The following is a 26481-nucleotide window of genomic DNA, read 5'->3' as shown; positions in this document are numbered from 1 at the left end:
AGGACATTAGCCAAGCTGGGTAAATTTGAATTATTACTTGTATGGAAAGGCAGTCAGGGAACAGGGAGTATAAACAATAGCAACTTCTCCTGTATGAGCAGCACTTTAGAGCTCACTAAGTATTTCCAGATTATTCTGTCATTTGATCTTCAAAACAAGCAACAGAATTGTCCTAGATGTTTTTGCATATGTTTTTTTTTCAATTAAATTATGAGTCAAATCTTAAAAATAGTCTATTCTTTGCCTGTTTTACAAATGAGGGAACTGAAGTTCAGGGCAGTAAAGTACCTTCCTCAAAGTCACACAGGGTAATAGTGGTAAAATTTGCATGGGGCATCTGGGTGGCCCAGTCAGTTAAGCATTTGACTCTTGGTTTCAGCTCAGGTCATGATCTCACAGTTTGTGAGATCAAGCCCTGCATCGGGTTCTGCACTGATGGTGCAGAGCCTGCTTAGGATTCTCTCTCTCTCTCTCTCTCTCTCTCTCTCTCTTTCTTTCTCTCTCTCCCTCTCCCCCCCTCCCCATGCATGCTCTGTAAGTAAATAAATAAATAATAAAATTTTAAAAATTGCAGATAGTGGTAGAATCCACATTTTTTCATTCCTTGTGGTGTGCTCCTTCACTCTGTACCAAATAACAAGGGTAGAGGAGTGAGGGGCAGGATATAGTGCAAGAACAGCAAGGTTTGAGGAGGGAGGCATTACAGAAAAGGAATTCAGAAAGCATCAAGATTAGGGAAGGTGAAGGAGAATGAGGAGGTATCTGAACCATAGCCTCTCCCCCATAGTAATTTCCCAAGTGCTGCTCAGAGCTCTCCTAGTGAAACTCCCTTCCCTAGATGTTGGCTCCACAAGCAACTTGGCTCAACCCAGACACTAGGCACTAGGCAAATCTGGGTAGTCCTTTGATGGGGTAGACCAATACCACCTCTACCAGGTACCAGACCCTGACTAATCCCTTAGTGAGCCAGTCTTCTTCTGCTTAAGGTTCAGAAAGAGATGTAAAAATTCATCAGCAGCTTCTAAGGGGAAAAGGCCTGATGGAGTAGGTAGGGAAGGAAATATTCGTCTTAGCCCAAGGAGGGCTGTGGACAATGCAGAATCAAGGTTGACCTCTGTCTGCAACTCCTGGCTGTACCATGAACCCAGAGAAACACACATACAGACACAGGTACAAACACTCCAGGCTTGGAGGCAGCTTCCCTGGGCCCTTTCTGTAGAATTTTCTCATTTGCCAATTTAAGGAGATATTTCCTAGTGTTTTTTTGTGGGTTTTTTTTGTTTTTTGTTTTTGTTTTTACAGAACGAAAACAGTTACATGGCCCAGGCCTAGAGCTCAGAGCAGCTTCTAGAAGTTATTGCAAACCCACCTCACCTAGTACCTGGGGCCAGCCAGAAGTGGGGAGCTGAGTCAGAGTCCCAGTGAACTCAGACTGAGCTTATTGCGGAAGCACTTGCCTACTGCCCTGTACCACACATACAGAGAGCCTAGTAAGAAGAGAAGTATGATAGTTTCCACAGTCAAGTGACTCAAGGCTGCCTGAGTTAATGGGGAAGGGTTACCATAGAGTTGCTGATCTTTAGAGTGTCAAAGCTAGAAGGGGCTTTAGGAATCATCTGGACAGGGAATCTGATATCCATGGAGGAGCAAAGGAAAGACACTCTAGGAATCAACAGGCTATACTAGTGCTATACTAGCATTTGACCTTGGATAAGTTACCTAACATTTCTGTTCCTCAATGCATTTATCTGAAAAAAAAAAAAAAGGAGGGGGTATGAATATAGCCATAGGGCTATTTTGAGGATTAAGTGACATAATCCATGGAAACATTTTTTTTTATTTAAAAAAATTTTTAAATATAATTTATTGTCAAGTTAGCTAACATATAATATATACAGTGTGCTCTTGCCTTCAAGGGTAGATTTCCATCATTCATTGCTCATATACAACACCCAGTGCTCATCCCAACAAATGCCCTCCTCAATGCCCATCACCCTTTTTCCCCTCCCCCCACTGCCCCCATCAACCCTCAGTTTGTTCTCTGTATTTAAGAGTCTCTTCTGGTTTTTCTCTCTCTGTATTTTCCTCTTATTTTTCCTTCCCTTCCCCTATGTTCATCTCTTGTGGTTCTTAAATTCCAAATATGAGTGAAATCACATGATATTTACCTTTCTCTGACCAATTTATTTCACTTAGCATAATACTTTCTATTTCCATCCATGTTGCAAATGGCAAGATTTCATTCATTTTGATCACTGAGTAGTATTCCATTGTGTATATATATACCACATCTTCTTTTCCATTCATCAGTTGATGGACATTTGGGCTCTTTCCATAATTTGGCTATTGTTGATAGCACTGTTATAAACATTGGGGCACAAGTGCTCTTGTGAATCAGCACTCCTGTATCCTTTGGATAAATTCCTAACAGTGCTATTGCTGAGTCTTAGGGTAATTCTATTTTTAATTTTTTGAGGAACCTCCACACTGTTTTCCAGAGTGGCTGCTTTCCCACCAACAGTGCAAGAGGGTTCCCATTTCTCCACAACCTCGCCAACATCTGTTGTTTCCTGAGTGTTAATTTTAGCCACTCTGACTGGTGTGAGATGGTATCTCAATGTGGTTTTGATTTGTATCATGGAAAAAAATCTTAGCATAGTGTCTGGCATGCAGTGGGCTGTCAATAATTTCTTTGACACGTAAATGGCTTTAATACCATTAATCAAGCAGAGTTGTGGTTAAATTCTGATTCCCCCTTTTCTAGCTGTTTTACTTTGAAAGGCCATTTTACATCTTGGTGTATATTAATGAGATTAATCTTACTTTACAGGGCTGTTGTGAGGGTTCAATGAGGTAATTAATACATGTAAAAGTGAGCATGGTGCTCACACAGTAAAATTCTCAATAAATATTGGCTGAATTTGAATGGGCATATAACCAGGAGATGAAAGCTGTACTATTTTCTCAGAGTTGTGCTATAGCACCCCATACTCTTTTGCCTCATCCTTTATGTGACTGGTCAGGCAAATAGATACAGCCTAAACAGAGCCTCAAGTAAGCTGAATTTGTTCAGATGAGTACTAAACCACGGTATGGGATTTTGACTTCATTTGTGCTGGGTTAACACATGGCTTGCACTTGCTCATTTGCACAGCTAAGCACTTGCTCATTTGCACAGCTAACTCCTCAGCCACCGATATAACAGGCCAAGGTTCATGAGGTATTTCCCCATTCTTCTCCTGGAGGCATAAATTCCCATTCCAACAGCCAACCCTAACACTCCTGGGGCCTCTCTAGCCATTTCCCTTGCCCAAAGCCCAAAGTGATGAGGGCAGAAGCAGAAAGGTCAAGGACTGGTGTCTTACTGCTTTTATTGCTGTCTTATTCCTGTCTTTTATTGATAAGCCTGGAAATACTTTCAGCTTACATCTGGCCTGCATCATATAAAAGCCTTTTAGTGGATCTTTACTATCCAGGATTGTCTACAAGGCAAACCTCATTTGTAGGTTGTGTATGTGTATGTGTGTAGTGGTGGTGGTCGGAAGGGGGTTAAATTATGTTTAAAGCACAGAAATTTTCCACTATCTGGCAGGGTGCTTCAGAGGGGCAGGCCTAAGAGAACTGGCCAGCTGTCAAATCTTCCCCCTTGAGCTCAAATCTAGGCTTTACAGAAACCTCAAGCTTACTCTTAAGCAGCTTCTTCCCACACTTGTCAAGCACTGGTTTTCATAAACTATTTTTTTAATTGTTGGATCATATTGTAGTTTTATATATATATATATATATATATATATAAAACAATTTATTGTCAAATTGGTTTCCATACAACACCCAGTGCTCATTCCAAGAGGTGCCCTCCTCAATGCCCATCACCCACTTTACCCTCTCCCCCACTACTACATCAACCCTCAGTTTGTTCTCGGTATTTAAGAGTCTCATGGTTTGCCTCCTTCCCTCTCTGTAACTTTTCCCCCCCTCCCCTCTCTCCTGGTCTTCTGTTAAGTTTCTCTGGATCCACATATGAGTGAAAACATATGGTATCTGTTTTTATCAGAAACTTTAAGGAAATAGCTTGGCTTTTTATTCCAATGCATGGATTGACAGTCAACTCCCAATCAGGATTATTGTGACAATTGCTAGTTTACCCTCAACACAAACATATACATGCAATGCACAAAACTGCATATACACAAGCACACATACACACATAGCTCCTCCTCTTATGAAGCTTACCAGGAAATAAAAACACTTGGAAGGAAGTTCCATTATATATTTATGGACAACAAGAGAAAGATTTAATCTCCCTGCCTTGATCCCTACTACTCAATCCCACACACACATTTTTTTTCTTTTTTTTAATGTTTATTCATTTTTAAAAGTCAGAGAGACAGAGTGCAAGCAGGGGTGGTGCAGAGAGAGAGGAAGACACAGAATCCAAAGCAGGCTCCAGGCTCTGAGCTGTTAGCACAGAGCCTGACAGGGGGTCTTGAACTCATGAACCGTGAAATCATGACCTGAGCCAAAGTTGGTCGCTTAACTGACTGAGCCACCCAGGTGCCTCCTCACACACACATTTTTAGGTCATCTTTTGAGGAGCCCTTACAGTTTGTCTTTTCCTGGCAAGCTGGAGAAGTATGGCCTAAATCTAGAATGAAAACACATCTTGGTTTGCCTGGGACAAACCTAATTTATGCCTGTTGTCCCAGCATAATAGTAGTAGTGTCTCCTTTCATTCCCAAAAGTATCCCAGTTTGGATAATAAATTATCTGATAGCCCTACCTAAACCTTTTTTCACCCTGGGCCCTGGCTGAGCCACCAGGGATGGGACCCATCACTTCAGGCCTGGGCCTAGTGTCTTCCTGGGAAAATAGCTTGTTCTTTAACCATGCTTAACTTTACAATTTTATCACTGGAGATTCTTTTTAGTGTTCTAACCTTGCATTTAAGCAAAACAGTTTACTAGCCCGTGTCCCAGTGATTAAGGGGAGGCTGGGGTACTTTGCCATTCTAGTTGGCCTCATGGTAGACATTAACCTTCCTGCTTTTGTTCTTACCCCCTTTAATTGCCCTGATATGTTCTTTCTGCTTATAATCCTGGACACCCTAACTTTATTTTTCTCCTTTTCCTTCTGTTTGTGCTTCCCAAAACATTAGGCTCTAATGACTTCAGACTCTCTCTGGAGCAAATTACACCCCATGCCACCACCACCCACCCTACATTAGATTTAGAGATCCTTGGAATAAAAAGAAATGGCAAAAGGAAAGTGAGAGAGGAGAGGTAGAGGAAAAGAAAGGGAGGGAGGGAGGGAAAGAGAGAGATAAATTCAACCTCATTTAGACTCCATGACTAATTTTCATTAGGTCTTATACACAATTTCTTTTAGCCTAAGGGAATGGGAGCTAGTGACTATTTTTGTGGCTGGATTAACTGTGTTTTGAAAAAATCTGAAAACTCTGTCAGCTCTTTGCAAACATGGCTATAAATATATTGTGCAGAACCGATTCATAATGCTATTCACAGAGCAACTGGACAAGGATCCATGCTCTCCAGACATGTGGATAACGCATACTGCAGCTTGAATTTTGGCAGCAGCTGTGTTAATCTGCAAATAAGGGGAAGCAGGGAAGAGGCCCCAACAAGAGCAAAAAGGACATTATTAGTATGAAGTGGGGAGATTTATGTACATGGCCTTTCTTAGATCCTGAGAAAACTGAATAGTCTGGGGAGAAGCTGGGGCATATGGTATGCTCACCTGTGAAGCTATGGAGCTGTACATATATGTACACATACACATAAATACATATACATCTGCCTGTGTGTGGGTATGTGTGTGATACAAATAAAAAGGGGCTATCCATGTAGATAAATGTGTATGTGTATGCCTATGAATGTGTGTCCTTTTTATTGTCTACATCATGAGTTCAAGCTTTAGGTCAGATTATGTGTATAATTTTGTGCACATAAGTGGTTACTTATACATATGTGTATCATTGGTGATGCCTCAATCCAGCTATACATGCATGAGAACATGTTCAAATCTACAGATAAACTTATATACCTGGTAGACATGATGATAATTTATATATAAGGCTCAAACCAGTTTTCAAAATATTGTCACATATTAGTCAGTCAGAGAAATACAAATATTATGTGACTTCACTCACATGAGTACTTTAAGAGACAAAACAGATGAACATAAGGGAAGGGAAACAAAAATAATATAAAAACAGGGAGGGGGAAAACATAAGAGACTCTTAAATATGGAGAACAAACAGAGGGTTACTGAAGGGGTTGTGGGAGGAAGGATGGGCTAAATCGGTAAGGGACATTAAGGAATCTACTCCTGAAATCATTGTTACACTATATGCTAACTAACTTGGATATAAATTTAAAAAAAAATAAAATAAATGTTGTCACATCCATCCTTTCATTTGAGCCTTATTATAAGACTGTGAGATAGAGATTATTACTCTTTCCCCACATTTTACAGATAAAGAAAGTGAGGCTCAGAAAGGCCAAGTGATTTGGCCAAGGTTTCAGATTAGGTAAACAGCAAATCCAAGATTCTAATTCTGGTCTATCTTATGTTAGATCCCATGCCTGAGCCTACCACACAGCCCAGAAAGAAATGAGGCAAGGGAGATTTGAACTCCAGGGTCTACTTTATGATCGCCCATTCCAAGGCCAGATTTTCTATTAGTGCTAAAACAAATTCCATGAAAAATAAAGAGGGCCTCAGGGCAAGTGTTATTCTCTGTTGAGCCATGGTCTGGAGAGTAGTATGCAGGTTGCTGGTCCTGGCTAGAGATATTAGCCAAGTTCACTCATGGGACACAGATGAGCCATGGTCTTGTTGAGCAGATGTTCACTGGTGATACTCTGGAGCCCATTAGGAGTACTTTCTGGAGTTAGGAGCTGGGAAAATAGGTTTGTTCCCTCTCTATTCTCTGCTCTAGCTATCTGTCTTCCTCTTCCTAAAAACCACAGGCTCCCAACATCTGATATGATTCATTCTACCTGAGCCTTTCATGTTTGAAACATCCTATGAGGAGGGCAGGTAGCACCAGTCTGGCTAGGCTTGAATGTGAATGGTGCCATCCCAGGGCAAAACAGAAAATAAATCCATCTGGGGTTCTGCTAGCCTCCCTTACTCTGGCCACTAGGTCCCTCTAGCTTGTTGGACTATAGATCTAAGGAAAACTTGCTTTTGACTAGTAGGCAAAATCTAGGTCAAGGCAAAAAAACACTGTGACTCTTGGAACACACAGTGTTCTGTTGTTTACCATTTCGCTACTTAGAACCTGGTCAAGGCAATGGAGATAATGATAATGTCTCCAAGGTTTCAGGATCACTGATTTGAGGACCTTGGAGAAGTCAGGGTTCAGGGGAAGAGGGATGGTCTCCTAGTCATCTCAAGGCAGGAGGTCTTCATCATTCTTCTGCTGTACTATGATTATGCTCAGTCATTCCACCTGGGCACGAGAATTTTAACTTGACAACATTCAGAGATTCTTGCAGGGGCCCCCACTGGGACTTCCAGGCATTTATCCTCCTCTCCTGCTAGCTCCAAAAGATAAGCCCTCCTTCCAAGTAACAGGATGGGAGGTCCCAACTGGCAAGAGGTCACAGGGCTTGAGGATCTTGGCAAGCTCTTAGAAGGTGGGACACAGAGCACCCTGTTGTAGATGGAGTTATCCAGGTTTCAAAACTGTTGCATGTGGATGTGTAGACCACGCACAGGCATTGGTCTCCTAAGAACTCAGGGAGGAGCTTATAGATGTAACAAGTGCAGGATTACCCAACATGTGGACAAAGTTATGAGTTTAGGGCACCAGTGAAGCAGGGCCACCCCCAAATGAGAAAAGTATAGATTTAATGAATTGTTTCAGAAGTTGGCATTTGGAAAAATAGTTTTTAAGGCCTTTAAAGATCTTAATCTGGTCTTGAGGATGGCCCACAGCAGAGTAGCCCAGATGGTACCTTGATAAGGTAAGTTTACCCCCCAGAATTCCTGACTGAGTAATGCTAAGCTCCCTTGGGCTCACCTGGGGTTACACTAGCCTACTAGTGAGATAATAAGAATATCAAATGGTTATACAGCACTTACCACGTGCCAGACGCTCTTCCAAGCTATATATAACTCATTTAACAACCCTATACAGTAAGTATTCTTACTATCCGCCTCTTACAAATGAGGACATAGCAGCACAGAGAGGTTAAGTGGCCTGACTAAGGACCTGGATAAGTGGTGAAGCCAGGATTTACTCAAGCAGTTTGGCTCCACTTTAGTGCTCACTCAAGAAGCCTCCATGAAAGGAGAATTCTCAGTTGTATTTCACCCTTAAGACACAACCACGTTTTTAAAGATAAAGCCAAGATCTTAGGAAAGGGGTCTTAAAGTGGAGAATATTCAGGAAATATTTCTAGGCATCTTGACTCAGCATATCATAATCAGTCCCACCAAATTTCTGCTTTGCATTGAGGTACTTGTTCACTTGTGCATGCGTGCTCTCTTTGCCCCTCTTGGATGGAATTCTCCGAGGAGACAGGATGGACAACACAGGATAGCTATCCTTTCCAAAATTCATCGTTTCTTAAATCTGTGAGGAATTGTTTTCCATTTTCATCAGAGAAGTTGTTTTCTTACTACCTTACCATTCCCCATCACCTTGCCAGGAAGCACCCCAAGGCCTCTTTGGTTTATATAAGTCACTAGTTATAAGCACTAAGTCTCTGGGAGGTCCAGCCTTCTCATTGCATTAGTGAAGAACTTGGGGCCAAGAAAAAAGAAAGGGACTTATCAGGGTCACAAAGACAGTAAACAGAGCTAAAAGCAGAACCCATGTCTCCTGATTCCCAATCCAATACCTTTCTTGATCCCAACCAGCAAGTTAGTGAGGCCCAGATCCTTCCTTCCATGACATTAATTTCCATCTCCCTTAACTTTTCACTTCCCAATTGTTTGTTTGTTTTTCATCATACCACACTTCTTCTTATCCACACACTTAAACTTCAGGCTGCTATCAAATTTAGGGAAAGCTCTATTCTAGCTTTCAGGGAGCTCCTAGTATCCATTCCCATTGACCATGGAACTGGAATACTTGGATTCTAGCCTCACCTCTGCTAAATATTAAGTGTATGACCTTAGGCCACTCACTTACTCTCAGTGTGTTTTCCATTTTCTGCAACTATAAAATGGGAATATAAGTCTCTACACAACCCTTCCCTGTTGTGAAATTTTCCCCAACTAAATATGAACCACACTGACTTTCCATTTTCCAGAACCCCTCAACATGGCACTTGTGATCAGAGATGGTGGCACATGATGAGATTCAACTATTTTATTTCATAACTGTCTCTGTTGCAAGGATAGACATCAACTAAGATATAAATTACAATGTGCCACATACAGAAGGGATTGTCACCACTCAGTAGTCTTCCCTTTTCCTAGGGTTCACAGTATAAGGGTAAGGAGCTGAGAGCTGTTGCCATCTCTTCTCTCCTGCCCTTTATTCCTCCCCTCGGACCTCAGAAAAAGTGCCTGGGCTGCTGACATGGAAAAGCGGGTGGTGTAGGTTGGGCAGGCTATGCTACAAGCCAGTTGCAGGCGCCTCATTCCGTGGCCCAATGCCCAGACATCCTCCCACCCCATGCTCTTCTCCAAATGTCCTCAGTATCTTCCTCTCCTCCTACCCCTCTACTCCACCCTGTCTTCTGGGTCAGGGCCTAATGGGGAAAAGTGACTCACTGGACTCTCAGAGGGCAAAGACCCAGACTCTGAGCAACAACCAAAGTGTCTAATTCTCAACACTCATCCTGCAACTACCCAATTCATAGGTACCTCTTCACTTAGCTAAATCCCATTTTGAGTTACAACTCTTCCAGCAAACCTTCCTTGATTCCTCTTGAATCCTCACACTCATCTCTCCTTTTCCACATCACCACACAAAAATTGCACTCAATTTTATATATACACATGTTTTTACTACTTAAAAACAATCTGCAATTGTTTGGTATGTTATGTCTTTGCAAAGAAATTATAAACTTCTTGAGGGACACTTTTCCTTCTCTGGCTTATCCAATGTCTAGCCTTGCACATAATAAACACTTATTGACTTGAATTGAACCAACGTTAATTGAATTGGAGGTAAAGGGTATGGGGAGGGCTTGTGAGCATGAAAAAAAATAACACTTATTGAACAAAATATGTGCTGACTATATGCTACATATTTTGTATGCCTCATCTCATTTAATCTCCATACCAATAATGAAAGATGTTATTATTATCCTTATTTTATGCATGAGAAAACTCAGATTTCAACAAGTTAAAACCTTTGTCACAGCCAGCCATGTGGTAACTAATTGAATATAGTGCTGTTTGATTCAAAAGCCCATATTCAAAGATTAGTAACAGCTTTAATGCCTATTAGCAAAGTGTTGATTAAGTAAATTATGATATACCCATATAATGGAATACGGTGCAGTTATAAAAAAAGAGTGTGAGCTTATGTATTTAATGCATAATAATATCCAAGATATATTTTAAAGTATAAAATGCAAGGTGGAAGATAATATGAAATATGGGCTACCATTTGTGCTTTAGAAATAGAATGTGTAGGCACACACACACACAACACACACACACACAACACACAATTGCTTGTACATAAACAGAATATCTCTGGAAGGACACACTAGACAACACTGGTGGCCTCTAGGGAGGGGACAAGGTAACTGGGAGACAGGGGTTGGAGAGAGACTTTACAGTGTTGTACCTCTTGGATTTTGTTTCATATTAAATAAATAAATCACATTTGTTAAAACACAATACAATCTACACAAAGTAATGCCTGGGGATTGACTTTGGAAAAATTCAGGGAGAGAAGAAGGGGCAGTACGACAGTGAATTGGATTGAGGACCCCCTAAGGTGACAAAAACCCCATCCTTTGCACCTATTTCCCAAACCCTCTTACAAACCAATCTCCACTATAATCATCTGACTATAATGTTGATTGAGGTCACATCTTTCCAGAACTCCATTCTCTACTTATAAAATAGGCACCAGATGGGGTAAGATGAGGTGGTCTGTAAAATGCCTTCTAGCTCAGACATTTAAATAACCAAAAATCGGGGCGCCTGGGTAGCTCAGTCAGTTAGATGTCTGACTTCAGCTTAGGTCATGATCTCACGGTTTGTAAGTTGGAGCCCCGCATCCGGCTCTGTGCTGACAGCTCAGAGCCTGGAGCCTGCTTTGGATTCTGTGTCTCCCTCTCTCTCTCTGCCCCCTCGACCACTCGCACTCTGTCTCTCTCCCTCTCCCTCTCAAAAATAAATAAACATTAAAAAAAATAACCACAAATCAAGATGATGAATCCTACTGTATTGAAATCTTAGTCTCAAAGAAAGACTTGGAGATTTTGTTTTGTTGTTTGTAACAAAAAATAGAAACATTTCCATTCTGATTTGCCTACTAAATGGTCTTAATGGAAGCTCCCTAAGGGTCACTAAAATGCTTGTTCAAAACTACTATTGCAGTCTCCAAGCCTCTGGCCTTCTGCGTCCTCTGTTCTCCAGGGCTATCCTGTTTAAACACAAGGAAATTGGCCCACTCCAAAACTGAATACAAAAGAGCAAGGCCCCTTCTACGCTTAATATCCCCTGGCCCAGACCTTCTGACCCTAAATATCCCTTTCCTTCTTCCTTACTACCTGCAGGAGAACAGAGGCTCTGTAAGAGACCCTCGGGAGGAAGTGACGCCTTAACTTCACCCACCACTCAACCCACCCATCCCCCAATCCCTAGCAACTCCTCCTAAAAAACTCAGTCCTTGACTTGTAGGGAGGTTTGTGAGCTCCTGCCAAGAGCTGTAAATATTGTAACATGTCTTGTTTCCTTGAATGTATATGACCTGGGATATGGCCCCTCCTTTCTCAGGGCTCTTAGAGAACTGAGGAACAAAGAAAACACAGCCAGTCCTTAGCTACAGGACACCCAGATCAAGTTGCAGAATAATACAGAGGGGATATGAGAAAGAGATTGAATGGGGAGGTGGAAGGTGGGGAAGAGGCTGATTCTCCTTACAGAAACATTTAAAGAAAGGTATAGCAACTCAATTTCTAAGGGCTAGAACAGGTCACTGGATAATAAGAATAAAAATAGCACCAATTCCTTCACAATTTACAAAGACCTTTCATATACATAATTCCATTGGATCCTTCATAGACCTATAAAATACTGTTGGTTCCATTGTGCAGATGAGAACACTGAAGACGTGGAAGTTTATATGACTTGTTCAAGTCTAACCAATTAAGAAGAGACCATTTCTCTAGCCCTTTTTGTACCCAAGGATCATGACTCTGGGTAGAGTGAGATGGGTAGTTAGAGGAGTATGCCATATATCAGAAGACTGTCAAACTTTTGTCTATTAAACCTTTTCTTGGTCATCTTTTTTATCCATTAGTCAAAAGGATGCCCTGAGGCTACAGGAATGGAAAACTTGGCAGCAGTCCCCTTGGTAGCTGCCTATTCCCATCCTTACTATGTATTAGGTGATATTTAAAAGCAAGAATTCTTGGGGCGCCTGGTTGGCACAGTCGGTTAAGCGTCCGACTTCAGCCAGGTCACGATCTCGCGGTCCGTGAGTTCGAGCCCGGCGTCAGGCTCTGGGCTGATGGCTCAGAGCCTGGAGCCTGTTTTCGATTCTGTGTCTCCCTCTCTCTCTGCCCCTCCCCCATTCATGCTCTGTCTCTCTCTGTCCCAAAAATAAATAAACGTTGAAAAAAATAAAAATAAAAAAAAATAAATAAAAGCAGGAATTCTGGACTCAGATTCTCTGTGTTCAAATCCTGGCTCTGCCATTTCTTGACATATGAGCTTAAGCAAGTTAGTTAACTTTTGTGCCTGTGTCTTTTTATCTACAAAATGGAGAAAATAATGGTACCTATTTCCTAGTGTTGTTGAGAATTAAAATGAGCTGGTACATGTAAAGAGCTTAATATAATGCCTGGCACAAATTTACTTGCTAAATACTAAATAAATGTTAATAATAATAATAGTAAGTAGCAGGGTGGGCTTATAGAGAGTCATCTCCATACTTTTACCCAGTCACCTTGGGATTAGTGGCAATCCCACATGAAGAGTATGAATGGTAAATAGACAACGAGCTCTTTTTCTTTGTGAGAAGCTCAGTGACCTGAACAAATGACTGAACCTGTGATCTCAGCCTCATAGGTGTATGTTCTAAGAAACTGTGCTAATTGGCCCAGACAGACATCACATGCCAAGATATACACACATACACATATGTCTGGATATATGAGTTCATGCACATACCCTTTCAGCCTGGATAAGAGGCTAATCTCTGTGGGTGGGTAGATCCACAAGGTAAATTGAGCAAAAAGATTGTGTAGGGACTGCTTGTTTAGCGACATTTTCCTTCCTCTTTTCCCTTCAGCTACATAGAAGCAGGGAAGCAACTAACCTGGAAGTTTTACTTCCTCTCTTTCTACCATCACTGAAGGCACTTTTAACTCTAGTTAGGACCTAGTGTCTGTCTCCTCCCTTCTCTGACTCCTCTACAACCAATTCTGTAGTATTTTTTAGCAAGAAGAGAGATGATGAGACTCAAAATGGAATGAAGACTTCTGTTCTTCAAGAACCACCGAAGCTGCTGAAAACCAATCTGAAATCTCTGAAGGTTCAGTTGCCCCAGAACAAGGAAAGTAAGGATTTGAAGACAAAGGGGTACAACTGACCAGGACATTTGTTGAATATACTTGGGTAAGACTTGCTACAATACTATCTCCTTGTTTGGGGTCCTGGGGCTATGAAAAGGAGTGTGGAAATGACAAAAGAGAGTTCATGGTAGCTATCTTATTACAAAAATCCAGAGCTAATGGCTTCCACACTCTTGACTGCTACATAGAAAGTCACCTTTCCCCCAGAAAGTGAAGAGTAAGAGAGGGAAGAAAAGGGAAAAAGGAAGAGATGCCTCTGTGGAGTATGTAGAAATGGGCCAAGATCCATGCTGGAGTTGGGCCTCTATCACATCTTGAACTCCAGTTGTTCCATTAATTGAGCAAGAGAAAGAAAGAGAATAGAGATAACAATACTGGGAGGAAAGGGGATGGCATATCTAACAAAGGTGCTACAAATGCACCATGAAAATAGGAGGATCCTAGAAAATATGGTTGGGACAGCCAATTTCATCCACTCTTCTCCTGTCAACCCCAGAAACTGGAGCAAAGTAGAAGATAGAGATAGGCAAGACTACCAGGGTGAAGACACATGTACTTCCTCAAGCCACCCACACAGGCCACATTCCCCACCACAAATAGGTGCCAGATGATTTCATATTACTAACCACAGCACCCTCCTTCAAGGTAGGTAATTAAATGTTCTTGGGCTTTGTCCTCTATCATCCCTAAAATGAGAGAGGGCTGGAGTGTTCTAAACCCGCTTCCCAGTAACCTTTGAGTACGGAGAGTGATGCAGGATAAGGGGAGGGATGGAAACAGAAAGGAACTTATAATAAATGTTTCCAAGTTCCAGTGTTGGGGAGTTACAAAGGGGTACAGGACAAGAGATACATCCCAGGCTAGCCATATTCTCTCCATCACTCTCACCTAACAAGTTGTTCAGTCTGGGCCCTTTGTGCTAATCTCCCATAACCCCTACAGAAGCCTCTGTTATGTTAAACCTGATTCCATAAACAGATGGGAAAATAATTTTTTTCATCATCCATGGCTTCAGGTGAGGCATATGGTGTGTGTGTGTGTGTGTGTGTGTGTGTATTACAAATAAAAATAAAGCCTTTTCTCTAAGGTTTACTCGTTGACTCCCAAGTGAGACAGTTCCAAGGAAAGAAAGTCCACTCCATCTTTTACACAATCTGAAAAGAGTAAATGATTCTTTCTTTTAAAAAGACAAAACAAAAATATGCTGGTGGTAAAAGCAGCACACCGTCTTGGGAAACTGATCTGTTCAAAAAGTTGAGATGGCATCCTTTACATATTTCTGCAAATGTTGACAGTCCAGCTGCTTGTTTACTCTTTGTGGCACTGGAGGAAATGTTTCCAGTGACAAGTAAGTATAAATTTAGGGGAAAATGAGAGAGAGCTCTCTGCATGCTACTTCAGTAGCCACACTCTCAGCTAAGCCCTGAATGAAAGTGAAGTTGACCAGGGATACCCAATAGGGCCTCCTCTAGGATTGAAACAGCAGTCCTCATACCCAACCCCATACCCATACCCAACCACAGTGGGACCCAGGCAGTAGCCCTAAGCCAGCTATAAAGATTCTCTGTCTGAAGCCCCCTGAAGGAAACCACTATGTCACATTTAAAATCTTGGTTTACTCTTCTACCCTGAAGTAACAGCAAATCAAGGTCGTACTAACCATTATTTCTGAGAAATAAGAGTGAGCTGTGGGAAATTAAGTTTCTGGAGAAGGGTCCAAGCTGAAGCTTAAGTAAATGCTTATAGTTTAATGTTTTTTAGGAACAGGCTCAAATACTGGAAACAGCAGCATACAGACCTACTACTACTAGCCTACTAGCCTGCAGCAAGCCAAGTTGAGGGAATTCTCTTGGGGCTCCAGTTCCATGCTAAGCAGGGCATTCTGGGAGAAGCAGTTGTACATCCAGAGTTGCCTTTACACACGGATAAAAAGTAGTGGATCTTTTCAACCACAATGGTGTATATATAAGCAGTCCTATAATCTTTTAATTCATATGACATGGGAAAATAATATCTACATGGTTTTTCATTGTTTTCCTAATTGCCTCTTAATCTTGTCTGCATCTTCATTCAGGCAGATAGATTAACAAATTTCCATTTTGTCTGAATGAGTCAAAATGTATGTCAAGTGAATAGTAAAGAATAAAATATAACATAATTCTAGAAGGATAGAACGGCAGAGCTATAAAGTTCATCTACTCAAACCTTCTCATCTTACAGATAGGTAAATTGAAGTACAGAGAGGTAAAGTACCTGCTCAAAGTCACAGAGCAAGTCAGGGGCACAAGTTGTCTAACTCTTAGTCACTGTCTAGCTGGTATTACTGAGATCACCAGCCCTTTAGTGTCCAGATTTATATTTAGAATGAGCCTTTGAGGCCACTGAACAGTGAGCCAGGGATCCAGCCTCAACCAGCTACTCCAGCTAAAACAAGCATCCCCCCGGTTGTCTTCCAAATATCCCAACCTCTTCTCCTCATCCCTTCCAGTATGAGTCAAGGTCCTAGGTTTGGACCCAGTTTATTGGAAAGAAGACAGAAGAGTCACTTGAAGGATGCCTGGCCAATGACCCTGTGGCCCAAAGCTCCTTTGCAGGCTCTAAGCCAACCTGGTCAAGATTATCTGGACAGTAGGCAAAACCTTCAGCCAAAGACAAGATCCTGGCAGACTTGCTCAAAAAATACCTGCTTCCTAAATTAAGCAATTTACTGGTCAGCCCAATGAGACACTGAACGAAGCAATGAGAGAAAGATAGCTTAACTTACCTTTGACCCCACCCATCGTTGGGACTCTCTGCCCAAATGCATAGTGTACCCATTTTCCCCATGCCTAGAAAATTCTGTCTCCATTAGAGTGATCCATAAGTCTGAACAATCTTGAGCCCAGTAGTAAATTCTCCTGACCCTTGTCCCTTTCCATGGATGGTGAGAGCCCTAGCCCCAATCCTCCAACCTAGGAGCCTACAAGGGACATGCTTATGAACTGCCCAATAAAAGATACCTCCCATCATATTTTATGGCTCAGTGGTAGACTGGCAGTAAAGGTGCAAAGTGCAGACTAATGGGTTTACTCTGAAACACATTTAAAAAGACCTAAGCTTTGAGCCACTGTTAACAACTCTGGCTTGGTCTACCTTGTCCCCTGGATCCCCAATCCTAAGCCTGCCTCAGCTCTAACCCACTTGGAGTTCCAATAATGACTTGGGGCTTGCAACCAATGTTACCTTGTTCCTCTTTACCCTCTTCCTTCCAAAAGTCTCTCCTCTAAACCCAGGAAGCCATGCTATACTTTCCACCAAATTGCCTGGCTTCCCTGTCTTGTCTGCTGCTTGGTCTGGGCAGGAGGACTCCCAAATTTCCCACCAGCTCTGCAAAAAGTATAGACTCATTTCTCTCCTGATCTTTTCCTTTTCCCCTAAATCAGACCTTGGTCACTTGCCTCCATCACAGGAACCTATTGCCTGCCATTCTTCCCAGGCATAAGACCCAGGGTAAGTTGGTTTCCCTTTAAAAACAGGTGAAGGCATAAGATAAACTGCTAGTGTCACCACAGAACTGTACACATCACAGAGTCCACAAAAAGTGTACATTGCATGCTCTAGAATGGCCTGAATTCCACTTTCCTTCTACTGTCCATGGTTTTTTTTCCCATGCCCAGAGACCTCTCTGATGTGTAGTTAGCTCCCACAGATCAAACTACCTTCCTCTGGGGCTCCCTCATAACAGTCACAATTATCTGCAGAACCTCAGACTCATAAAGCCAATCAGCAGCAGATTTAGGACTGTGAAGATATTAGGCCTAGCCAAAGAGAATCTGGGCTGTGTGGTGCCTCCATAAATTCATAGATTTTTAGAGATGAAAGGCATGTCAGACATTAATGGAAATAGAGAGTGCACCAACCTCCTTGACTATAGGAGTATATGTTCCAAGTTCCCCAGAATGGCTATTAGGCAAATACTGGCTGGTAAACATTTTAGCAAGCTTCTACTGGCTTTTTCTATCCCTTGAGACACTAGTGCTGTGACCTAGGTTGCTGGGAAATGTTGAGTAAACTGCAGAAAGCGTGTGGAGGCAGAGACACATTTGTAATCTCAGGATCTGAGTGGTTGCTTGGGAAAGCTGAGGGGCCAAAGAAAGTTAGTGCTAAGGATGAGATTTTCTAGGAGCTCAAGAATGTGGTGGGGTGTTCTTGACCTCTTCAAAATAAAAACTGAGGTGTTCCCAAGAGTATTCAGTATCAAAAACAACTTTCATGAATTCAAGATGCACCACAGCAAAGACCTAAGCCAAAGTATTCTGAGACCCTGGGGACATACCAAATTCCTTTCTGTCCCTTCTTGACCTGTACTCACCATAATTTAAACCAGTAAACCTACCCCTTCAATGGACCTAGTCTGTGTCACAGTACACACCAGCCACAGCTCTGCACAGCCCAGTGCACCCCCCCCCTTCCCAGCTGCACTGTGAGGTCTTGACCGGAAAGTCCCAGCCAGCCCTCCCCCTGAGTCCCCTATGATCACCTACTTTGAAGTTTGTTCCCCAGCAGTAAACCTCTTCCTGGTAAAGTAGTGATTTTCCCAAGTTTTATTACACACTCCAAAGGGCCCAGCTCCAAGCCTGCTCACAGGACATGAATGCCAGGGTCTAGCTTCAGCCCATCCCCCACTACCTCCCATGAAGTTTCACCCAGACTTTGCCACTGACTCTGAAGGCCAACAGCCTGCCTTTAACCACAGGGCAATGCTCAGCAGGTGCCCTCCTAGGTAACCTAGACAACAGCAAAAGGCCCTACCCTGGCTGCCTTCCCAGGAGCCCCTGAACTGAATCAAAGCAAGGAAAAGGTATTCCCAGGGGTAAATGTGGCAGTGACCTTCTTTCCAGTTGTTCCACACAGTCCAGGGACCCCCTACTTTCAGGAATCAATGTGGCCTGGTAGTCTCCACCCTGGACAGCCATTGATACACAGTCTAACTTTCAAGTGGGGCCCACACTGTGCGGTGCCAATAGGTCACAAGAGGTACCAATAGCTCCAAACCTCTTCTTCAAAGGCAGCCCAATGAAGCTGCAAACAAACAAACAAACAAACAAACAAAACAATGACAAAACAAACAACAACAACAAAAAAAGATGGGTCCTTGGTTCAGAGTGGTAGGAGAAGCTGTCCAAACGCCCAGGGAATCCACCAGTGAATGCCCTAGAATTCAAGGTTTCTCTGTTCAATAAATAATCCCGAGGCCCCCCCAGAGGGCAGCAGAAGTACATGTTATGGTGGCGAGAAGAGGGAACCCTTCAGCCCCAGGGCAACACTATGAAAAACCACCTATTCTGAGTGGCAAACTTTGGGCAAGACTAGTGGAGCTGTCCCTAGGAGACACAAGAAGGAGCGAGCCTTGAGGGAGAGGGCATCCCAAATCCTTCACTCCTTCCCTAGACTCCTCATCAGAACTGCTGAGAGGGCAACGTCGTTGGCTTTCTGAGAAAACAGGATGGCTCCTCTGACTTCACCAGCCCACAGGCAGATTCAATGCGAGGAGAATGCAAACTTGCAGTCTTGCGGTCGCTGGGCCTAGAAAGCTAAGGCTATGCTCCCTGGCCCTGCTTCTGTTAGGGAAGAAGACCATGTCAGCCCCAAGTGAAATCCGGAGAGGTGAAGGCCAGCATTTCCGCTAAGGCCGAAACAGGCATCCCTCGGAGAGTGGAGAGACTAAGAGTGCCAGGGAGAGCAAGGCTCAGGTTGGGGGAGGCGTGGAGTGAGTCTCAGGGCCCAGCCTGCCAGTCGCCTTACAATTCTCTGGCAGGAGACTTTGGAGACCGCCTCTCTGCTTGCTTTGGGGTTCAGCTCAGAGGGCACGGAGATATGCTGGATTCCTCAGAGTGACAGAGGATGGCCTGACCTGGCTGGGCCATAACCACCACTGGCAAAGAGACGTGAGCGCACACCCCACCCGCACTCCCCCCCTCCCTTTCTGTCTCCAGCAGACACACACGCCTGGTTGTGTTTGACTCCGCTCAGTCACCAGTATTCCTAAAGTGTTTTTGACAGAAAACACCTCGGCTCCCGGTACGGGAACAGGGGCTGCTGCGAAGATCTGCAGTACAGTATTTCTCTCAAAGCCCTCCCTGCCTCCCAACTCTCTCCTGTCTCCGTGACTTCCCCCTCCAAAAAAATCTGCAAATATTTTCTCTCACTACACATGGTCAGCATATTAAAAGAAAAAAAAAAGTGCGTCTGGATTTGTCTCAGGGCAAAAAAGTTCATTCCTTGCATGTGACCAATGAATATCCCAGGTCCCACCCAAGGGACGTCTTGTGCCTAGTCTCCAACAGCTTAGGGTGCCCAGAGCCCCGCAACTTGAGCCTTAGCAGGGCCGTGGGCAAGGGACAAGGGGGAGGAGTAGAAGAGGAAAGCTGAAGGGGCGCCTACGACTGTGAGGTCAGGGGTCAGCAGCAGTGGGAGCAGAGGACACCCTTGTCCAAATGCCAGGAGGGGTGCGCGGGGCCACTCACCTGCTTGGAACTCTACTTGGCGATTTTTCTCTCTTTCCTCCTGCAGCAGCATGGAGTAGAGGATCCCAAAAGAGTTCTGGATGCCAAAGATGGATCCGTTGCACCAGGTGGCAGCGAAGACCACCATCCAGCCGAAGCCACCTTCGGGGGGCTGGAAGCCTCGAGCGGTGCCGCGGGTCTCCACGGCAGGCGTGGACTTGGGTTCATGCACTGGCTCGGGCTCAAATTCCAACTCCGGCAGGGGAGCAGGGTCCGGTAGGGGTTGTGGCTCCGGCTGTGGCTCCGGCTGTGGCTCTGGCTGCGGTTCTGGTGGGGGCACTGGCACCGGCTCAGGCTCTGGCTCTGGCTCGGCGCTTCCCACCCACTCCTGCTGTTTTTGGTCTGCCTCCCGCCAGGGCCCCTTGGCTTCCTTGCTCGCCAGGCTTTGCAGCGCCATCTCGGCAGGGGGACTGTGGCTGCTCAGGCGAGAGGAGCCGCTGTGTGGCTGGTACTTGTTTCTGCCGCCGCCGCTGCTGCTGCTGCTCCTCAGAGCACTGCTGCTGCCGCTGCCTCCTCCTCCCGGCTCCGCGCCCCAGCTGGCCAGCCTGTCCCGCGACAGACGGTCCCTCGAGTCCTCTCCTCCTCCTCCCACGTCCAACCCCCCTTCTGCTCTCCCCATGTCATCTCTCTCCTCCCCCTCCTCTTTTCCCCCCCACCTCTTCCTCCCTCAACAGGCAGCCGCTAGAACCTTGCTTTTCTCCCTAGCCCTTCCTGCTCCCCATACTCGCCCGCGTACTTCAGCCCTACTCCCTACCTCAACTTCCTTTCAAAACTACTGAATCCTGTCTTCTTTGTCCATATGCCCAATAGAGGGAGAGTTAAAATGGTTTTTCCACAAACTGCCCTGTTTCCCGTGCCTTCTCCACACAGGCTCCAAACAGACATTGATCAACCCAAAATTTCCAGGGAAGCCCCACTGTCTTTTGGTCTCACTCCCTTCTTCCTCACACGCATCCTGGAACTGGAGTGGTCCTGAGGACCCCAGGATGAGACCTGGACTTTGAGAGACTCCACCCTGTCCTCGGGAGTCCCTTTGTCCCCCACTTGAGCTTGAGAAAAGCGACCTAGAGGGGGAAAGCCCAGGCTTCGGACAGATGGTGGGCACAATCTTCTAGAGCCCGGGGTCTCAGCCTCCCACGGTCCTGCACAACCCTTCCCACCCCACCAGTCTCTCCCTGTTCGCCCCCGCCCTTCCCGGCAAATCCCCGGCGGGACGCGAATGGGAGGAGACAGCCCGGCAGCGAAACCCGCCCCTCTGGGCAGTCAATCAGGGTTTTGTTTGCGCCAACCTGGAGCCCAGAGGAGCCATAGAGGGCCGGGTCTGGTTCGGGGGCTGGGCCAGGAAGGGAGGGAGGTGCACTGGCACCGGAGGGGGCCGGGCCCGGGCAGGGCGGGAGCCTAAGCTCAGCTCAGGCTCCTCCTGGCTCTCCGTCCCTCAGTGGGGATCGAAGAGTCGGGGCCGGGTCAAGACGCCAGTTTGGACAAGCGCGGATCTTCCGGCCCTCAGGATTCTGCGGAGCCACGGGCCAAGGGTGTCTTTCCAGCACCGACAGCCCCTGTCCGCCTACCTGAGGCTTAGAGACGTAGGAATCCCACTGAATGTCCCAGACTAAGGCCCCAGCCCTGCGAGGGTAAGGGGGATTTGGGTACCCAGAGAGCGCATGGATCCCAGGAGGCAAGGATGGGTGATTTGCCCTGTGGACCGCCTGGCCCCCTGCCAAAGTGCGCTGCTGTGTCCAGCCTCAGTCCTGGGGACCCGTCCCGCGATCCCGGGAAGTTCTGCGTCAGCTGAGGGCCCACGCGTCTTATGCACTGATCATCAGGTTGTAGTGTGGTTACTAAGCTACTCCGGTCTCCACTAGCAGGCCGGCGAGTGCCAAGCGGTTTCTACTCAGCATCTCATTAACCTTCTTGCTGGGTGAAAAGACTATATGCTGGGTGAAAATTCAGCTCATGGCTCTGGCAGATGCAGACGAACGTAGAATTATTAAGCACGTAAAAGCAGATCGAACTGGGCGGAAGAATAGAGGGGTTTCAAGGAGCTTGCCTGTCATGAAAGTAATCTGTCCAAATTCACGAATCGCGAGAGCCATACTGGTGAGCAGAGCAGGCATTGCTTGAGCGAATAAAGCGCCTTCACTGCCATCTCTTTAGTCAAGAACAAAACCTGAGGCTCAAGGAGGTCAAGGCATTTTTTTAGCCTAAGGTCATGAAATAAATCAAGTACAAGCTGGAATTCAAGGCAGGTCTCCATACATCAAAGCCTCACTTCCTAAGCTTCGCCACAGGAGTCTAGGGCTTGCCTTTTTGGGAGAGGGGCAGAGGCGGGAAGGCAGGATTTGACTGAGCAATCTCAGTAGGTTTCTGGAAGAGGTTGTGGCCTAGATGGACCTTGAATATTGAGAAGGATTTTAACAGTCTGGGGCTAGGGGTCGGGTGTCCCTGCCTAAAAGAGAGAAAGCATAAAGGCATAGAAGGCTTCTACTCATAGAAAGAGGTAAGTGATGCATAGGGCCACTTGTACCCCAATGTTCATAGCAGCACTCTCAACAATAGCCAAATTATGGAAAGAGCCTAAATGTCCATCAACTGATGAATGGATAAAGAAATTGTGGTTTATATACACAATGGAATTCTACGAAGCAATGAGAAAAAATGAAATATGGCCTTTTGTAGCAACGTGGATGGAACTGGAGAGTGTGATGCTAAGTGAAATAAGCCATACAGAGAAAGACAGATACCATATGGTTTCACTCTTATGTGGATCCTGAGAAACTTAACAGGAACCCATGGGGGAGGGGAAGGAAAAAAAAAAGAGGTTAGAGTGGAAGAGAGCCAAAGCATAAGAGACTGTTAAAAACTGAGAACAAAGTGAGGGTTGATGGAGGGTGGGAGGGAGGAGAGGGTGGGTGATGGGTATTGAGGAGGGCACCTTTTGGGATGAGCACTGGGTGTTGTATGGAAACCAATTTGTCAATAAATTTCATATAAAAAAAAACATAAAGTCAACAAGATAGCTACCGTCTGGTCTTCAGAATTTAAATACATTATTTGAATGCAATCATTTTCAGAGTAAATAAAGCTGATAAAAATAAAAATGATTAAAATCTCTAGAAATAAAGCTAGCCGGATATGTGATGAAAAAAAAAAAAAAAGAAAGAGGTAAGTGAAAGTTAATCAGGGTTAAAAAGTTAATATGTATGTTACCTTTTCCAGGAAACATTTGCGTTTTAATAAAAATTCACAGTGCTTTAGCCATGAGTGACAAATCATGCACATAAGGGGCACTAGTGCTTAAGATATGGTTGTTTTGTTTTTTGGGTTTTTTGGGGTTTTTTTGTCAGGGGTCTCACCATAAACAAGACCAAGTATTGCCCGAAGGGGCACTAGCCTTGGTGTCCATTTCCAGGAACCTGAATAAAACCCTGAAAAAGGTTATTTTCAACCTCACATCTAGGAATAGATCTGGATTCTTGCAGCTCATCTCATACCCTACTGTCTAAATTCAATTTCTTCATTGCTTAAATGGGTTTTTAGATCCCTGGAATGGGGGGTGAGGGTGGGTAATAACACTCATTGAGAATCTCCTGTGAACCTAGCACTATGCTAGCCCTCTACATACACTGTCTCATATAATCCTAACAACCTTATAAGATTGGGATGGAGTCTCCTGTGTTATAACTGAGGACACAGAGGCTCTAAGAGGTTAAGTCAGTTGTTTAAGTCTACAAAGCCAGTAAGAGGTAGCACAGGGATCTTTGCTCATTTGTGTGAGCTCCAAGGTATGTGTCCCTCTTAGAAGACAGGATCATGTAACCATCATCCCATCCTTGTAACAACATATGTAATACCTACGATTTTCTCCCCTCTTTAGAAGGTATTTTATAATGGCTAGAGTACTGGCACAAAAAGACCTGGATTCCAATCTTGATTCTACCTTTGCATACCTGTGTGGTTCTCAGCAAGTTGTTTTCCCTTTTCTTTATTGCAGAATGGAGCTAATATCTACTTCACAGTTATTAAATGGCATGCTGAGAAGTGTAGACTATTTTGGATATACAAGGGAGCCACTGAAGATTTTTGAGCAGAAAACATCAAATCTACATCTTATTTTTTAAATGCTTATTATTTATTTTGAGAGAGAGAGAGAGAGGGAGAGAGAGAGAGCACACAAGTGGGGGAGTGGTGGAGAGAGAAATAAAGAGAATTTTAAGCAGGCTCCATGCCCAGCACAGAGCCAGACTTGGGGCTCGATCCCATGACCCTGAGATGGTGACCTGAGCCAAAATCGAGAGTAGGATGCTTAACCAACTGAGCCACCCAGCCACCCCTCAAATCTACATTTTATAAAGAAAATTGTGGTAACTGTGTGTAAAGATACTGTGGCTTGAAAAGATAAAAGGTAAGGAAACCAACAAGGTTAAAAAATTTTTGATAGTATGAAATAGGGCACTGACTGAGGATGAACACTAAGAGATGACACTATGAACCACTATTATAATAGAGTTGACAGATTTGGGTACTGAGGGGAAAGAAGAAGCAAAAATGATGCTGACATTTTTTGCTTGAGTGAAGGAAAGAGTGGTAACAGTGGCTTTTTTTAAACTATTATTTATTTTAAATCCAAGTTAGTTAATATATAGTGTAATAATGATTTCAGGAGTAGCATCTAGTGATTCATCACTTACATATAACACCCAGTGCTCATCCCAACAAGTGCCCTCCTTAGTATCCATCACCTCTTTAACCCACTCCCCCACCCACCCACACCTCCAGTAACCCTGAGTTTGTTCTATTTAAGAGTCTATTATGGTTTGCCTCTCTCTCTGTTTTTTATCATATTTTGCTTCCCTTCCACTATGTTAATTATGTGCATTTATTGTATTTCTTAAATTCCAGATATGAGTGAAATCATGATATTTGTCTTTCTCTGGCTGACTTATTTTGTTTGCATAATATACTCTGGTTCCATCCACATTGTTGCAAATGGCAAGATTTCACTCTTTTTGATTGCCGAGTAATATTCATATATATATATATATATATATACACATATATATATAAACACATACATATATGCATATATATATATATATATATATGCCACATCTTCTTTATCCATTTATCAGTCAATGGAAATTTGGGCTCTTTCCATACTTTGGCTATTGTTGATAGTGCTGCTATAAACATTGGGGTGCATGTGCCCCTTTGAGTCAGATTTTTGTATCCTTTGGATCAATACCTATTAGTGCAATTGCCGGGTCACAGGGTAGCTCTATTTTTAATTTTTTGAGGAACCTACATACTGTTTTCCAGAGTGGTTGCACCAGTTTGCATTCCCACCAACAGTGCAAAAAGATTCCCCTTTTTCTGCATCCTCACCAACATCTGTTGTTTCCTGAGTTGTTAATTTTAATCATTCTGGCAGGTGTGAGGTGGTATCTCATTGTGGTTTGATTTGTATTTCCCTGATGATGAGTGATGTTGAGCATATTTTCATGTCTGTTAGCCATCTGGATGTCTTCTTTGGAAAAGTGTCTATTCACATTTTCTGTCCATTTCTTCACTGGATTATTTATTTTTGGGGCATTGAGTTTTCAAAGTTCTTTATAGATTTTGGATACTAACTCTTTATGAGATATGTCATTTGCAAATATCTTCTCCCATTCCATCTGTTGCCTTTTAGTTTTGTTGATTGTTTCCTTCATTGTGCAGAGATTTTTTTTATATTTATGAGACTCCAATAGTTCATTTTTGCTTTTGTTTCCCTTGCCTCCGGAGACATGTCAAGTAAGAAGTTGATACAACCGAGGTCAAAGAGGTTGTTGCCTGTTTTCTCCTCTAGGGTTTTGATGGCTTCCTGTCCTACATTTAGGTCTTTTATCCATTTTGAGTTTCTTTTTGTGTATGGTGTAAGAAAGTGGTCTAGTTTCATTCTTATGCATGTTGCTGTCCAGTTTTCCCAGCACCGCTTGCTGAAGAGACTCTCTTTTCTCCATTGGATATTCTTTCCTGCTTTGTCAAATATTAGTTGGCCATACATTTGTGTGTCCACTTCTGGGTTCTCTATTCTGTTCCATTAATCTATGTGTCTCTTTTTGTGCCAGTAGCATACTGCTTTGATGATTATAGCTTTGTAATATAGCTTTAAGTACAGAATTGTGATGCCTCCAGCTTTGCTTTTCTTTTTCAACATT

At 43.8% G+C, this 26481-nt stretch overlaps 1 protein-coding gene across 3 annotated transcripts in view; it reads right to left on the bottom strand.

Annotated features, from left to right (window-relative positions):
- The window catches only part of SLC16A2 (solute carrier family 16 member 2), a 154168-nt gene that overhangs the window by 115758 nt on the left and 11929 nt on the right, over positions 1 to 26481 (bottom strand). The window contains exon 2 of one of the 3 annotated variants that reach the window (XM_047848217.1): positions 20246 to 20794. In XM_047848217.1, the coding sequence (XP_047704173.1) occupies positions 20246 to 20681 (436 nt within the window). In that variant the 5' untranslated portion in view covers positions 20682 to 20794. Of the gene's footprint in view, positions 1 to 20245; positions 20870 to 26481 lie in introns of those variants that run through there. The other 2 variants (XM_047848216.1, XM_047848218.1) reach the window with 2 other exon arrangements.

This window comes from Prionailurus viverrinus, unplaced genomic scaffold (assembly GCF_022837055.1).
Source record: "Prionailurus viverrinus isolate Anna unplaced genomic scaffold, UM_Priviv_1.0 scaffold_55, whole genome shotgun sequence".
NCBI lineage: Eukaryota > Metazoa > Chordata > Mammalia > Carnivora > Felidae > Prionailurus > Prionailurus viverrinus.
The sequence above is the reverse complement of the archived record's forward strand: the minus strand, read 5'-3'. Positions and strand labels throughout refer to the sequence as shown.